The sequence below is a fragment of the Nothoprocta perdicaria genome, unplaced genomic scaffold, assembly GCF_003342845.1.
Source record: "Nothoprocta perdicaria isolate Ctin4 unplaced genomic scaffold, notPer1 scaffold_172, whole genome shotgun sequence".
NCBI classification, from domain to species: Eukaryota; Metazoa; Chordata; class Aves; order Tinamiformes; family Tinamidae; genus Nothoprocta; species Nothoprocta perdicaria.
In genome coordinates, this window is record NW_020454894.1 from 923,118 (window position 1) to 936,753 (window position 13,636).

Below are 13,636 nucleotides of genomic sequence, written 5' to 3' on the forward strand. Positions count from 1 at the left end.
GCTGAACGTCCACCAGGATGGCTGAACGTCCACCAGGACGGCTGAACATCCAACAGGACAGCTGAACGTCCACCAGGATGGCTGAAAATCCACCAGGAAGGCTGAACATCTGCCAGGAGGGCTGAACGTCCACCAGGAAGGCTGAACATCCACCACAGGAATCCCCTGCCCAGGAGCACCTGCACAGACTCAGCTGTTGACTTCCCACCTACATTGACACCACACACGTGACCTGGCACCCTGAATTTGGCGACACGGACGTGACAAGTACTTAAATGACCTCGTTAGGATTTTAAGTTGCAGGTGCTCTGCACGACCAGCTGGCCTCCCCAGGCCTCGGAGGCAGCGGTCAGCTGGGACGAGCCTGCCGGGCTCCTCACCTCCCTCCCCGTGTCCTCCCGCACCACGACCTGCACGTCACCAACTGCTGCTGTGCCATAAAGCACCGCGAGGGCCTCCGACAGGGTAACACCGTCCACAGCACATCCGAGGCCATGTGCAGGAGGACATTCTGGAGCAAAGACTCCCCAGCACCATCACTGTCACAATCACACCAGAAGAAAGGAGAAGAAGCGTAGCATTTAGGTGAAAAGGGCAGATTTAGCTCATAAACTTATACAAAATCTATATTTATCCTCTTATTAAATATTATTTACAGTCAGCACGGAGGTCAATCCCACAAGTAAATGCCTGCTTTGAAATGTCCCTCACTGTAATTTATTCCACTGGCAAACAAACACACTGGAATTGGAGTCACCAGGGGAATTACCCGCAGACACGAGGGTGAACTTGTGCCCAGCGTGTTTAGGATCGATGAGGCGACCGCACGTGGGCAGGACTAAGCTATTCCCTGACAGAGATTCTAATCGGTATTTACAAAACCCGTGTTTTGTCCCTGCTTGTCTCCTGACACGCACTGCTCCTCTGGCCGCTCACACAACATTGATGCTGCTCATTAATCAGCGAGCGCCGCCGGGTCTCGCCTGCTATTACCCACGCTGGAAACTTTGGGGTCCCTTGTGATGCCTCTTCTTTTTCCTGCAACTAATGCAATTTGACATTTAATTAAAAATTAGTGTACCTTTCCCAGCAAAACACCTCGCCTGTCCCTCCCTGGGAAAACAACAGGGAGAGCAGAGTGTTTTGTCACAGAGCATTACCTGGAAATGCACATGTTGGTAAGCTCTTTTTTCCATGGCTCCTAACAGCCATCTAGTAACCTGGAAGCTGGCAGCAGGAGGACGAGAAACATTCCTGACGCATTCGCTACCTGTTTTAGCAAGCGCACTCAACAGCCCTCTATTCTAGACACTGATCTCGACTGTCAAATTAAACTTCCGTTACCAAAGTGATCAGCCTCAGTACCAGAAATAATGGTAATTAATTCATAGAAGACATAACTACAGCTAGAACATCAAGTGTAAATGGCTGTCATCCCACAAATTTAAATACATCCTAAAGCATATGACTTGTTGCTTTTGGAAAAAAAGATTATTTTTGTAAGAAAGATTATTTTTGTAAGATGAGCATTGAGCAAATAGGCCCATCCTACATTTCTGACTAAGGAGTGGAAGATCAGAATGGGCATTATCCGAATTCCACTACATGCGGAATGTCCTGCGAGCCTAAGAGGGACTGGCAGCACATTAACAGCTGGAAACTCACCTTTTAATTTGTTTTAAGCGGTACAAGCTGCAGCCCCACTCAGCTTTCCTCCAGAATGACACCCCAGCAGAAGCTTGCTGATGTCACGCCAACCATGGAGCCAAGCTATGGGTGGAGAGCGGCTGAGGTGAACCCAGCATTTTGCTGAATTTGTGTCACGCAGCTTGTTCTAAAAGACTCTGCTATTCAACGAGCTGTACGTCACGACCGAGCACCCAAAAGGCACGCTCTGTGCTCCGAGCCACGGTGCAGAGCAGGCTTTGTCACATCGGGAGGGCACGGGGGCTAGCACGAGGGCTGCGTCACTCCCTCCTGGTGCCTAGGGACGAGGTTTGGGTGTTTTCTCCAGCACCCTGTGCACTGACCTGGTCACCAAAGCGCCCTCCTGAAGCCACACGGAGCGGTTGCCGTTGCAGACAGTGTGCGCGTTCCCGGGTGTTGAGCACCCCGTCGAGCCGGAGCCGGGGCTCCGTGCTCGAGCGCCGCGGGGCTGCCGGCCGCTCGCAGCGCCCCGGCCCGCCACCTCCTCCCAGCACCCCACACGAGCAGCGAACGTCGCGGCAGCAGCGACCAGCCCAGCGCACAAACCTGCCGTGCCTCATCTCCCCACAGCATCAGGCTGTGTTCACAACACCGCCCTGCAAAAGGCACTGCGGAATAACAGTAAATAATGGCTAGTATGTACAGAGCCTTTCAACCACAGATCCCACACACTTCACTAACCGACTATAAACTAAAATCATTACTTCGTCCAGTATGAAATGCATATAAATAAAGGAGACAAAAGCAAAGCCCATACAGTGAAGCATTTGGGACAGAAAGCGAAGAGTTGTTTCAAAATTTCAAAATTTCAAAATTTCAAAATTTCAAGATTTCAAAATCACACCAGAGTTTTAGTTACACAGTGTGTAATTACCTGAGTGGGAACCTGGACAGCAACCCTGGGCCATGGGACACAAGTTGTTCTCACAGCGATAACCTGAAATCTATACCTGCTTTGCAAGACAACAAGAGCTTTCCACTGCCAAATGAAATAGGTAAAAGATGACAAGGATCTGGCCCTAGAAAAGCACAACCGCTTCTAACAGATCTTCTATCTTCTCCTTGATCCAAGGAGAAGCTGGATTCCAAGCTGGATCCTCAAAATGTGTGAGGTCTGAGCCCCTAAGAGCCAGGCTGACCCCCGATACAACACCACTTCACAGAACGCAAGCAGAAACACAGAGCAGAAAATCAGAGCGCGCTAACGGTTCCGCTCTGCAGGGACTGACTGAGCAGCACTCTGCACTCGCCCCGTCAACCCCGGCCCGTCACGGGTCCGCTCACAGTGGAAGGGGCCTCCAGGATCACCTAGTCCAAGCCCCTGCTCAAGCAGGGACACCTGGAGCACATCATGGACACCCATGAAGGAGTTGTGAGGTTGCTTGCGCTTGCTTACCACGGCGATCCCGGCACGGGCGTGGATGCCACGGGCTTGTTGCCGTTTGCTGTGCTGCCATCCTCGCTCAGCAGTTTTAAAGCATGATCCTGGAAAGACAAAGAGGGATTAGTCAGCCAATAAAGCTGATGCATAAGGATGCTGTTGTCACACAAATGATTCCCTTTAACCTCAAGTGGATTACCCAAATTGCCACCCTCCACTAGCGGTTGTAGGAACAAGCAGCTCCCTTGAGAACATCCTAGACTGTAGGAGTTTTTGTGTTTTTAGGACTTAATAAGGTAGAGAGATTAGCAAAAGTAGATGATATAGTGTAGCATAGGGCATAGAGCACAGGGCATGGCGTTCGGAAGATCTCGCGATGTCACGGGAGTTAGGTGCATAATTAATTTAGACAGTTTACTGATAACCCCATGCCATACAAGGCGAAAATTTGAAATTAGTGTCCCGATTGGGCAGTAGGTGAGTTCGCGCATTTCAAATGGAGTATTTAGGCAAACTGAACTACGCAATAAACGCCATTTGCCGCATCCTCCACATTGGTGTCAGTGCTCTATGGCCCTGGGGCACGAATAACCCCAGGTCAGTCCAGCTAGCGGACGAGGCATGCCGACCCCCTTCTACGGCAACACTAGACAAAGTGGAAACGGTAAAACCGCTGTCCCACTTCAAACAGCATGAGCGAAAGCCCAGCAGAGGTGCTTTTGTACATGCCCATAGCTCCCTCGGGATGGCAGGAGCAGCTCCGTGGAGCCAGGACAGGCCCTTGCAGGGACAGAACGTGCACAGTGAGAGAGCAGAGCCAGCAGGGCCGGGAGCAGGAGGGGCTGCGAGCGCCGAGCTCAGGGCGAGCGCAAGGGAAAGGGGCTGCCAAGAAAACAGTGCCAGTGCTTTGGGTGGCGCGTGGCCGAGGGAGCGGGCGGCACGGGCAGAGCGGGACCGCGGGGCACGGGGCGCTCCGCGAGGCGACCCCGGCCCCGCGGCTGCCGCCTCCCCAGCGGGCCGCATCCTTCGGGGCACTCTGCAACGCGGCACAGAAAAGCTAGTTAAGCTCCAGAAATATAAGGTTACACACCTGTAAGATACACGTACTATTTGCTTTCCATTTACACTCCCCTACCAGTTCTAATTAAGGACCCCATGATTGATCCTTAAAGAAGGGCTATGCACAACACTCGTTAAGACGTGCACAGCATCTTTAATCCGTAACATCAAGAAGGAAGAGCCCAGGAAAAAGCTCTTCCTTGTACACGGTGCAATGTGCACAGGCATCCAGACTGTAAAGCTCTTCAGGCTCTTAGCAGTTGCCATCTGGGAAATTCAATAGTATTTTTCTAGACCTTAATGTCAGCACCGCAGCCCCAGCTGCGATGCTGCTGCGACGCTCAGCCCTATCCCCCCAATACAAAAAAGCAAAGGTCAAAAAGCAAAGGCAAGGAAGCAAACACAGCAGAAAAAACGTCTCCCACGGCTGGCAGAGCGTCTCCAGCCTTGGAGACACCCTTGGAGACACACAAGCGGCCGCGGTCCTGGACACAGGTATCTCCAGAGGCCCCTGCCAAACCCAACTGTTGTGTTTTTTCCGTGTGACTCTCTAGTGCATGAGTTTTGCCCCAGCTTGTGTCACGTTTTCTTTGCACACAAGCACTCACAGGACAGAACCAAATATCCCTGACTACCTGGGCTGGCACGGGCAGAAAACCGGACACGAGTGTCCCTTTGCTAAATGTTACCTTGCTACAGGAACAGGACTCTCATAAAGCACCAAGACAGATTAAACAGATCGAGACAGATTAAATAGGCGGCTCTTTAAATCGACTTTGGGGAACCAGCTATATTGATAGCAAAGCTCTAGACTGAAGAGCAATCCTTTATTCACACTCTAATTAGTACAGGGCAAAATTTAAAATGACTTTTTGTATTTAAAAAGAAGAAAAATCCCATAACAGACCTTGTCGTCCCCATCCTCCAGCAGCTTGCGTTTTCTGTCAGTGTGCAAAATCAAGGCCGGTGGGCAGGAGGCTCTACTCGATTCCCTGCCGTTATCTGCGAGGGCAAAATACTGTTTTTAATGTACAACCAAAGGATCCCCAGGCTGCCCCGAGCTGCCTGCAGAGGGTACAAGAGCCGGGGGACCAGCACTCGCGGGGTGAGAGCCGAGGAGGGCAGCACTTCACAAACCCTTGGAAATTCATCCCCCCTTAGCCTGCTGCTCAGTGAACACTCACACGGCAGCGGTGGCTTCGCTTCCCGTGGGAGCGCGGCACACGGAGCACGAGCCTCGACACGATCGCCTCCCTCCAAACCAGCTCCGCCTGGGGGACGGGGACAACCTCCCTCCTGCCAAAGAGCCTAAAACGTGGCTGGCAGCTCGAAAAAGGCCATTTGAAAGCACTGCTTTGCTGGCGATACACATTGCACCGCAGCTTCACCTGGGGGGATAACGCTCGAGTCGCCTGCAAACTGCTCCGATGGCAGCGGCAGATACAGGCACGCAACGGGAACTGCACGGACGGGAACGCTGGGGACTGTCAAGAAATTCACCCTGCTTCGCCCATGAATACCTCATCATAAAAGTTAAAATATGTCATTTTTCTAAGTCGACGACTTACTTCGTTTTTACGGGTAATGAGAAAGACGATTTACTAACCATATCAATTAATTTCCACATTAAAGGAGCTCGGAGGATGGAGTGGATAATACATATCAAAAGCATCTCTAAATTTAGCTTTCTTCAGCAGACATTTGTTACTAGAGAATCAAAGCATTACTTGATAAATTCATCTCTGATTAAACACGGTAAATTTACATCTGACCCCAGTTTGACCGTAAACGCTCAAGCCTATTTTCCCTCCTAACACACCAAGCACTCAAACCTATTTTTATCTAGAAAAGGTTAGAGAAACCATAGCCGGAAGAGCTGCAAAGGTCAGAGGGATCAGCGGAACAATGTGATGATTCTGCAGGGAATTTCTGCCCGGCACGAGGGCAGTGAGGGAGGGCGCGGGGCCGAACGGCACCCGAGAAGGGGCTCGTGGAAACGGCCCTGCTGGGGCCCAGGCGCAAGGGCCAGCCCCAGCACCCTGCCGTCAGACGGGGAACATCACGTTCCGTGCCCCTAGGACGGGGCTCCGCTCCGCACGGGGCCCGGGCGCGGGCGGGCGCCACGCGCTGCTTCTACTTTCTCCTCCCAAGGTCCTGCCACGCCGCAGCCCCTGCACTGGAATTCCGGCAGCAGGAATTCCGGAGGGCACATCCCGCCGTTAGGCAGCGTGCCAGGCAGCAGCAGATGGGAGGACACCGCCGAGGAGAGCCTCAATGGACGGGACAGTCATGAGGAGGGTTTTCCCCAGGTCTAATGTGAAAATGTCCTTTGCGGAGGGGCAGAGCGGCAGGAACCCGCGCTCGGGGCCACGACGCGGCGTGCGCACGTGCCGAGCGCGAGGCTGGCAGCGCTGAGCTCCGCCGAGCTGCCCCAGCCCGGCGCCCGCGCGGCCGCAGCGCCGGCACGGAGCGCCGGCACGGAGCGCCGCGGGCATCCCGCTAAAGAGACGGCTTTGAGGTGTCGCGTAGCCAGAGGCGCAGGAATAGATCACAGCACCGAAGGAAAGGCGCAGCAGAAAAATCACCTGGAGTGCATCAGAGACTGTCGGTGCGTGGTTATAAACACAGACTAAAATTAGCAGGGAGAGAAGACAGGGATGAGGGGAGAGGATGGGGAGATTGATTCATTCCTTAAGAAGCTATGGGCAAGAGACAGTAAAAAATCGTTTCCTAAAAGCTCTTTGGAGACTGAGCTCCCTTTACTCCCACGAGAAGCTGAAACGGGCCTAATTTTGACTCAGTGACTCGCTGTTTTTGCTGTCCCCGGAGTCCCTGCAGGTGAGAGCACCCTGCACGTGCCCAGGCCTCGGGCTCCCACTGCTGCTCTGGACAAAGGGGGACTCCCCCGGCACAGGCTGCTCCCGCGCCCGCTGGCACCGCTCGTTTCAGCTTTTGATCGTTGTTATTAAGGCATGAGCTTGGTGTTTTTCTGGTGACTTTTGTGCTTTTCGCTCAGTTTTAGCTGCCGTACTACTCTGCAGCTTCCTGCACGCTTCCACAAGGCCGGCTCCGGCTCAGCCGCATCCTGAGCCGCCCGGTTTGCTCTTTCTCCAACACGTTTTCCTCTGCTCTTTCCTTGGCATTCTGATTAAAAAGTGAGTTCAAGATTCTGGCCCTGATCTGCAAAGCACTTAACGGTCTCAGCTCTGAATATGAATAAAATTATGCAACGCTCTGTGAGAGCAGCAGGTAACAACCGCACTTCTCTCCCTGCTGCCAGGGGATACAAGGAAAAAGAACCACTTGAGATGGGACTTTATGTTCAAAAACAAACCCTTACAACAACCTGGCACCATTGCAAAATGTACTACTTCAGCGCTGGAAAGAAAAGGAAACGTTACTGATTTTGTTTTCAGGAAGAAAGAGGATTTTTGTGCGGGAGGATCCCTGCCGCTCTGGCAAGGGGCACGCGGGGCTGCTCCTGTTCCAAGCGCCTGTTCTCCTTCCCGGAGCACTGACCGACTGTTGCACGGAAATCCCGGCACGGCTGTTGCCTGTCCCTAACTACGATTGCTCCTTTGATTGTTTTTTTCCAGTGGGGGCAATGACACCTTGCAGCAACCTACAGAAAACAGTGTGATCCCCTGAAAACCATTAAAGGAAAATCCATACAATCCTTCAGTGAAATTGCCATTTTTCTGTTAAATGAAGTTGGCAGCAAGTCAAACAAGACAAACAGGCACAGATATATATTGCGTACTTGCAAGAAAAGGCTAGGAACAAAAATATAATGGTCACGTTATTTACATTACTTGTATAGATGTGAAAACATAGTGATTGCTCTTCCAAACGACAGCACCTCTGTAAGCCCAGTCATCATTTGCCTTAGGAAAACTATTGACCAAATGCCATGTCGAGCACTTAATAGCTATCAAAAGGCTTTATACTCTTAAAGCATCAGATAGTGTGATGGATAAAATCGGGAGGATTTCTATTTTCACCTCTATCAGGAAGAAGATTATGGCATATATTTTGTATGAAATATATTAGAAGTCACGATTTCAGGTATCAACTATCAACCAAGCGTCTATCTGCACGGCTCTTGCCCAAGTCTTCACCTTTCCGTCAAGGCATTTTCTAAACAGCAGTGATTTAGCTCCATCAGACCTGCTTTCAGCAAGAGAGCGAGTTAAAATCCTTAGTGATGCTAAGGAGGAACACGCAGGTCTTTCAGCACAGTAACTACAGTGCATGGTGACAGCCATCTCAAAGGGAAGCTTTAACTTGAAGCAAGTCCAAAGAAATGCATATAAACACTCCTTCCGTTTTAGGTGTCTGTGTTACACAGCTTTCAGCAATTTGCAGGCAGAAAAGTAATACTCGGCAAAATTCAATCAGAAGATCTTATTCAAGATAGGCACAACTAGCAATTCAACCCAGCCCAGAAGGAGCCTACAGCTTATGTATGCTGGGGCTCACACAGCTAACCCCAAAGGGCTGATGTGAGTCTGGTTTAGCTGTGGGTAGAGCACAGTGTACACACAATGTAAACACTTAGCTGAATAAGCCATAGGTTTTATACAAAGCAATCTGCACATGGGCAAATACAGATCTAGTGTCCATGTCTGATATGGAACCATCCAGCATCTCCACAACTGTGCTAACACTCCCGAGGCAGAAGGGATCAGACAAGCTACATCACTACTCCAACCCTGACAAGCTACATCACTACCACCACCCATCAATTCTTGATAAACCCCAGCATTATTTATTAAACGTAAATTCAATTTATTAACGTAATTCGTGTCCCGCGTGTTCCCACGCCGGGCGGGACAGGGCTCGCCGTGCTCTTCGTGCGAGTCGCAGCGAGCAGCTTGGTTAGTCCAGCGCTCACGTTTCACCTCTGCTAAGAGAGCTCCGCTCTTCACGACAACCACAGCATCGTAGCACGGATTTCATCTAATTAGGAAAGACACTCGCAATTTTCCATCAAAATCTGATCTCTTTCTAATTGTGGTTTGCAATGTGTAAATGGGAATCTAAATGAAGCCGTAAGAGTTTTTTCCAGCCTTTGGGAATAGCATTTCCCCTCCTTTCACTACAATACACGTAGACAACAGGGAATAAAACAGCTTTATCACATGGCACAGCATAAAGCATCCTCTGAGACTGGAGCCAGCGAGGCTTCATGGAGCAGCTAGCCAAGAGACAACCACATTATCGGTGCAGGGCTTATGAACACCACGGTGTGGGAGAGAGCGAGCCCGGGACACCTCAGGAACCCGCCTTTGTACCATCCAGTGCAAAAGGACTGCGCGTTGCCAGACAGCAAACAGCACCTGCAGCCTTCTGAACACGCTCCTGGCCAGCTAAAGCAAAACCCACACAATCCGAGAGGATTTTTAAGGGTCCCTCTTTACCACGTACTGTGGAGAATGACGCCTGGGTTGGACGCAGACAAATATGCAGCATATGCTTCAGTGATAAAAGCAGCACATTGGAACATAAACGCACCTGCTAATGTCTGATCCATCAAACTGGCTGCCATGAAAGTCACAGCTGGAGCAGAGAGAGCAGTCACCCTGGTGACTTGGGCTGGCATCAGAGGGTTCACGTGAGCATCCATCCTGGAGGCAGAACCTGCAGCCAAAGCACAAGCAAGTCAGCTGCTTCCCGCCACCCAGGGCTGCCTTACAAACTCCCCATTTGCTGCAGCCTCATTTCATGGGCTTCCTCTTTTTTTTCCCTATTTTTTTTCCCTGCTGCCAAAAATACTGGGTTAAATTAAAACATTTCTCTCTAAATATCTACGCATAAAGCGATAGGCTTTATGTTTGTTTTATTTGAAATACTCATCTGGCCAATATATCCACAGAGGTACTGAATCTCAGCAAATAATCTTATTTGGAAATTTAAATTACTTAATACATAGTCTCCCAGAACAAGAATTTTCAAGGATTTATTAATAGATTGAGAACATACACACAATCACATCAGCTTCCTCATTAAAAACTAAGTAAGGCAGTTGCTCCAGTGGCTGCTATAAGCTACTCAGCACAAACTATGTGAGTCCCACCTCACTCACAGAAAATATTCTGCAAATCAGTTAAAACAAGAGCATTATCCAAGCAAACCACGGTTTGCCCACAGGCAAGTCACAAAAGAGAAAACTGCTCAATTGATCAAATACATTATTTATGACAAATTAGTCACCCAGGTCTGCTGCCAAAACTACGTGAATGAAACCAGGCCACTTAATCCTAGAAAGTCTGGGGCTTTGCCAAGTCTGAGGTCAGAAGTTGAGCATTAGCTTCCCATTACTGTGTGCTGAAGCCCTGATGCTTCTTGCTGAGATGGAGGACACGATTCCTGTCACCTCTTCGCGGCAGGAAACTTGGGATTCTGCACGTGCTGCCGCGGAGGCACCTTCCACACAGGGACCCACCTACCCGCCGTGCTCCCGCTCCCTCGGCTCCTCTCACCAGCCATCCAAACTCCTCGGCGTTGCGAGCCACACGGATCACTTCTGGAGCCTCCGCTCTATTCCAGCAGCTCACTTGTACTGTATAAACTTACTCATTGATTTTCCCCTCTTGCCTTCCAAGCATCAAAGCAGGTTACTGAATACAACTCAAACACCGCAAATACGCCTCATTTCTGGGCTGCAATTCCAGGGTTTTATCCTAGCGACTTCCTCTCCCTGCACCCCTCGTCTCCCAGCCCAGCAGCCTGGTGGGGACAGTGGGGGCTGCTGTCTCACTAGGAAAAATACATCCAGGTAACTGGTAACTGTAGAAATTGCTCAAATGAATAAAACTGTAGAAACCTGGGCTACAGCCAAACCAACTTCTACCAGTGAGAGCGCCCCGAAATGCAAACATAGTAAGTCTTGTTAAAGTAATAAGGTTTTACAGAATCAGGAAGTTATAAAGGGTTAAAATGGCTAAAGAACCACAGAGGAAAAGCAAAGCTTTGTCAAAAACAATATGCAGCTTCAAAAAAAAAAAAGGCAGGAGGCATTTGAGGTGGGGCCAGGATTTTATCAAGTTCCCTGCACGTTAAATAGTGCATTTCATGATATCAGCTTGCCGTGAGCCAGCTTGAAGACATGAGCAGGTGAAGGATGACTTATCAAGGGCTCTGCCAGCCTGCACCCACCGCACCGGGATCCTCCTGGGTGTGTGATAGGGCTCCCGGCAGCGCCGTGCAAGCCGCGGCAGGAGAACCCCGCAGCGGGAAGCGCTCCACTGATTCTCCTCCTTTTTAGTGCTCAGGTCAGAAAAGAGAAGTTCCTGCGAGACACCAGCGGTAGCTTGAGCAAGGATGGAGTTTTTAGTGCTCTATGACGCCTTTAACCCACGATTCCTGTGAAGGAGAAACTGCAAATAAAGCATTTGCAGGAGCGGGGCAGTGTGTCCCTTGCTGTGCTGCTTTCCTACAGTAAGCTCCCGCAGTTGGAGGCACTTTGGGCATCTCCAGCAAGACATGAACCGTTTGCTGTCTCAAGCTGCTGTGCAGACCTCAGCCAGGCTCTGTTCCCTTCTGCTTCTGTCACATCCCCTGGCAAAACTCTTAATTTTGATGGGCTCTTTGGAGCTAAGGAAGCTCTGAGGAACCATTGATTTTCACAAAGCTTCTGACATTTGAGCGTGAGGCGCCTCTAATTCCACGGAGCAATCTGCATGCAGCAGAGCATTCGGAGCACTCCCACCCGCTCTCCCGACAGATGTAGACATGTGTAAAGTATATGCACTTGGATGAGTAGATGAGTACAGTAGAATTCTGTTGCCCATATATGTGGAGGCCATTTCTTAAACTAGGATTTATATATGCACCCTAGACACACATCACCACACAGTGAACTCCTCTGACAGCGCTTTACAGAGCGAGGGTAGTTGGCAGGTAGTGTTCTCTGGCCTTTCGCGTTCATTTTAACGAGAACACAAGGACACCTACACTCCAGCGCCCTGAGAGCCACCAGAGCCAGACCGCAGGCTCCTTGCTCTGCTGCTCTCCACGCTTCAGGCCAGGGGGTGATGCCCAGGGTTTCGCTGCAGCCCCCTGCACACGCAGGCTCACCCGCAGCACGGGGCACAGGCTGCATCCACACGGGTTTAGAAGATCTCCACAGAAGGAGACTCCGCAGCCACTCCGGGCAGCCTGTTCCTTGTTAACACAACGTATGGTGTATGCTGAAACACTCCATAATTTGCAGCTGCTTTTTCAGCTGGATCTACATTCATATTCAAGAACGAAAAATATCACAGTGCAGCTTCCAGCACAGCAGACACAGCCAGCTCACAGCTCCCACCCTATTTCAGTCAAGCACATATATATTTCATTTATTTCATAAGTGCAGACCAAGTTCAACTGCTTCATTTAATTATATCTTTGGCTCCTCAAATAAGCTTGAAGGATTTAAGGCAATCATAACCTTTAAGGAATAAATATTAGTGCATTTTAGTACTTCATGTTCATAAAAAAAGCAATCTTTGCAATAGATTGATTTGGAATACAAATGTCAAATAAACTCCATGGATTTGGTTTAATGTCATAATCCAACATGAGCTCTCAATATGAACTGAAAATAGCCTGGCCTGGGATGGCACTGAAGAAAGAGCCTGCAGAACCCGGCACCCCCACATGCTCTGTGCGCTTTATGATGAAGTTCGGGCAAATTTTATTGCACAACAGCACTGGGAAGGGGGAGGATAAAACTGTCCTTGCCTACGAAGTCTCGGAGTGCTGTTAAAACCCAGGAAGACTGGCTAGTAAGTCAGGCATTTTGAGGAGCTCACTCCCTCTTCAAGTGCAGATCCATTCTACCGTCACCCAAAAATACCAGCAAGCTACAGCTCAACTGGGCAACAATGACGACATGGCGAGGACAACATCAGGCATCCACCCGATGGTTGAGGAAGCTGCAGACCCTTTGCCAGGGACACACGGCCCCATCTGCATGCTTGATGAATACACTCCATTTGCATCTCCTGACTGCTGGAATGGGGAGCTGGCAAGGCGGCAGGGAGGGCCCTGCAGCTTCACCTGGGAAGGGGGACAGCATGGGATGTGCCCCAGGCACCGCTACCTTGTGCCTTGAACAGAAGAGAGCGGGATCTTCTGCACCCCTACCTGGTTGGCAGCCTGGCCATCAGCTGGACACTGTCCCCAGTGCACAGCAGGAGCCCAAAGCAAACGAGATAACGACAGGCAAATAAAAAAGCAACCTTCAATCACATGAATGTCGTTCTCTAACTTCACAGGTTTCTCTTCTTCAAACTTCCTAATTCCAGTCTAACCGTAAATGATAAATGTAGTGTTCCCCAAGTCACACCCGGACCCGTGTAACCAGGACTCACATCTCATGCCTTACTCACACACTGGCACTCCAGAGGGCTGTAAATCAGCAAAGCAGAGGCTGCAGCAAACTGCAGCACCATCACTGGCAGGAGAGAGCCCTTATAGCCTTTGTCTCTCAGGAGTTTCCTG

The 13,636-nt window shown here is 50.3% G+C and overlaps 1 protein-coding gene across 1 annotated transcript in view; it reads right to left on the bottom strand.

The window, feature by feature from the left end:
• TCERG1L (transcription elongation regulator 1 like) overlaps positions 1 to 9,776 on the bottom strand; it is a 28,755-nt gene extending 18,979 nt beyond the window's left edge. Inside the window, exons 1-3 of the mRNA XM_026036236.1 lie at positions 9,662 to 9,776; positions 5,055 to 5,149; positions 3,104 to 3,192 (exon numbers count right to left, since the gene is read on the bottom strand). Of these exons, the coding sequence (XP_025892021.1) occupies positions 3,104 to 3,192; positions 5,055 to 5,149; positions 9,662 to 9,773 (296 nt within the window). The 5' untranslated portion in view covers positions 9,774 to 9,776. The remainder of the gene's footprint in view (positions 1 to 3,103; positions 3,193 to 5,054; positions 5,150 to 9,661) is intronic.
• Between the last annotated feature and the right edge of the window lie 3,860 nt (positions 9,777 to 13,636).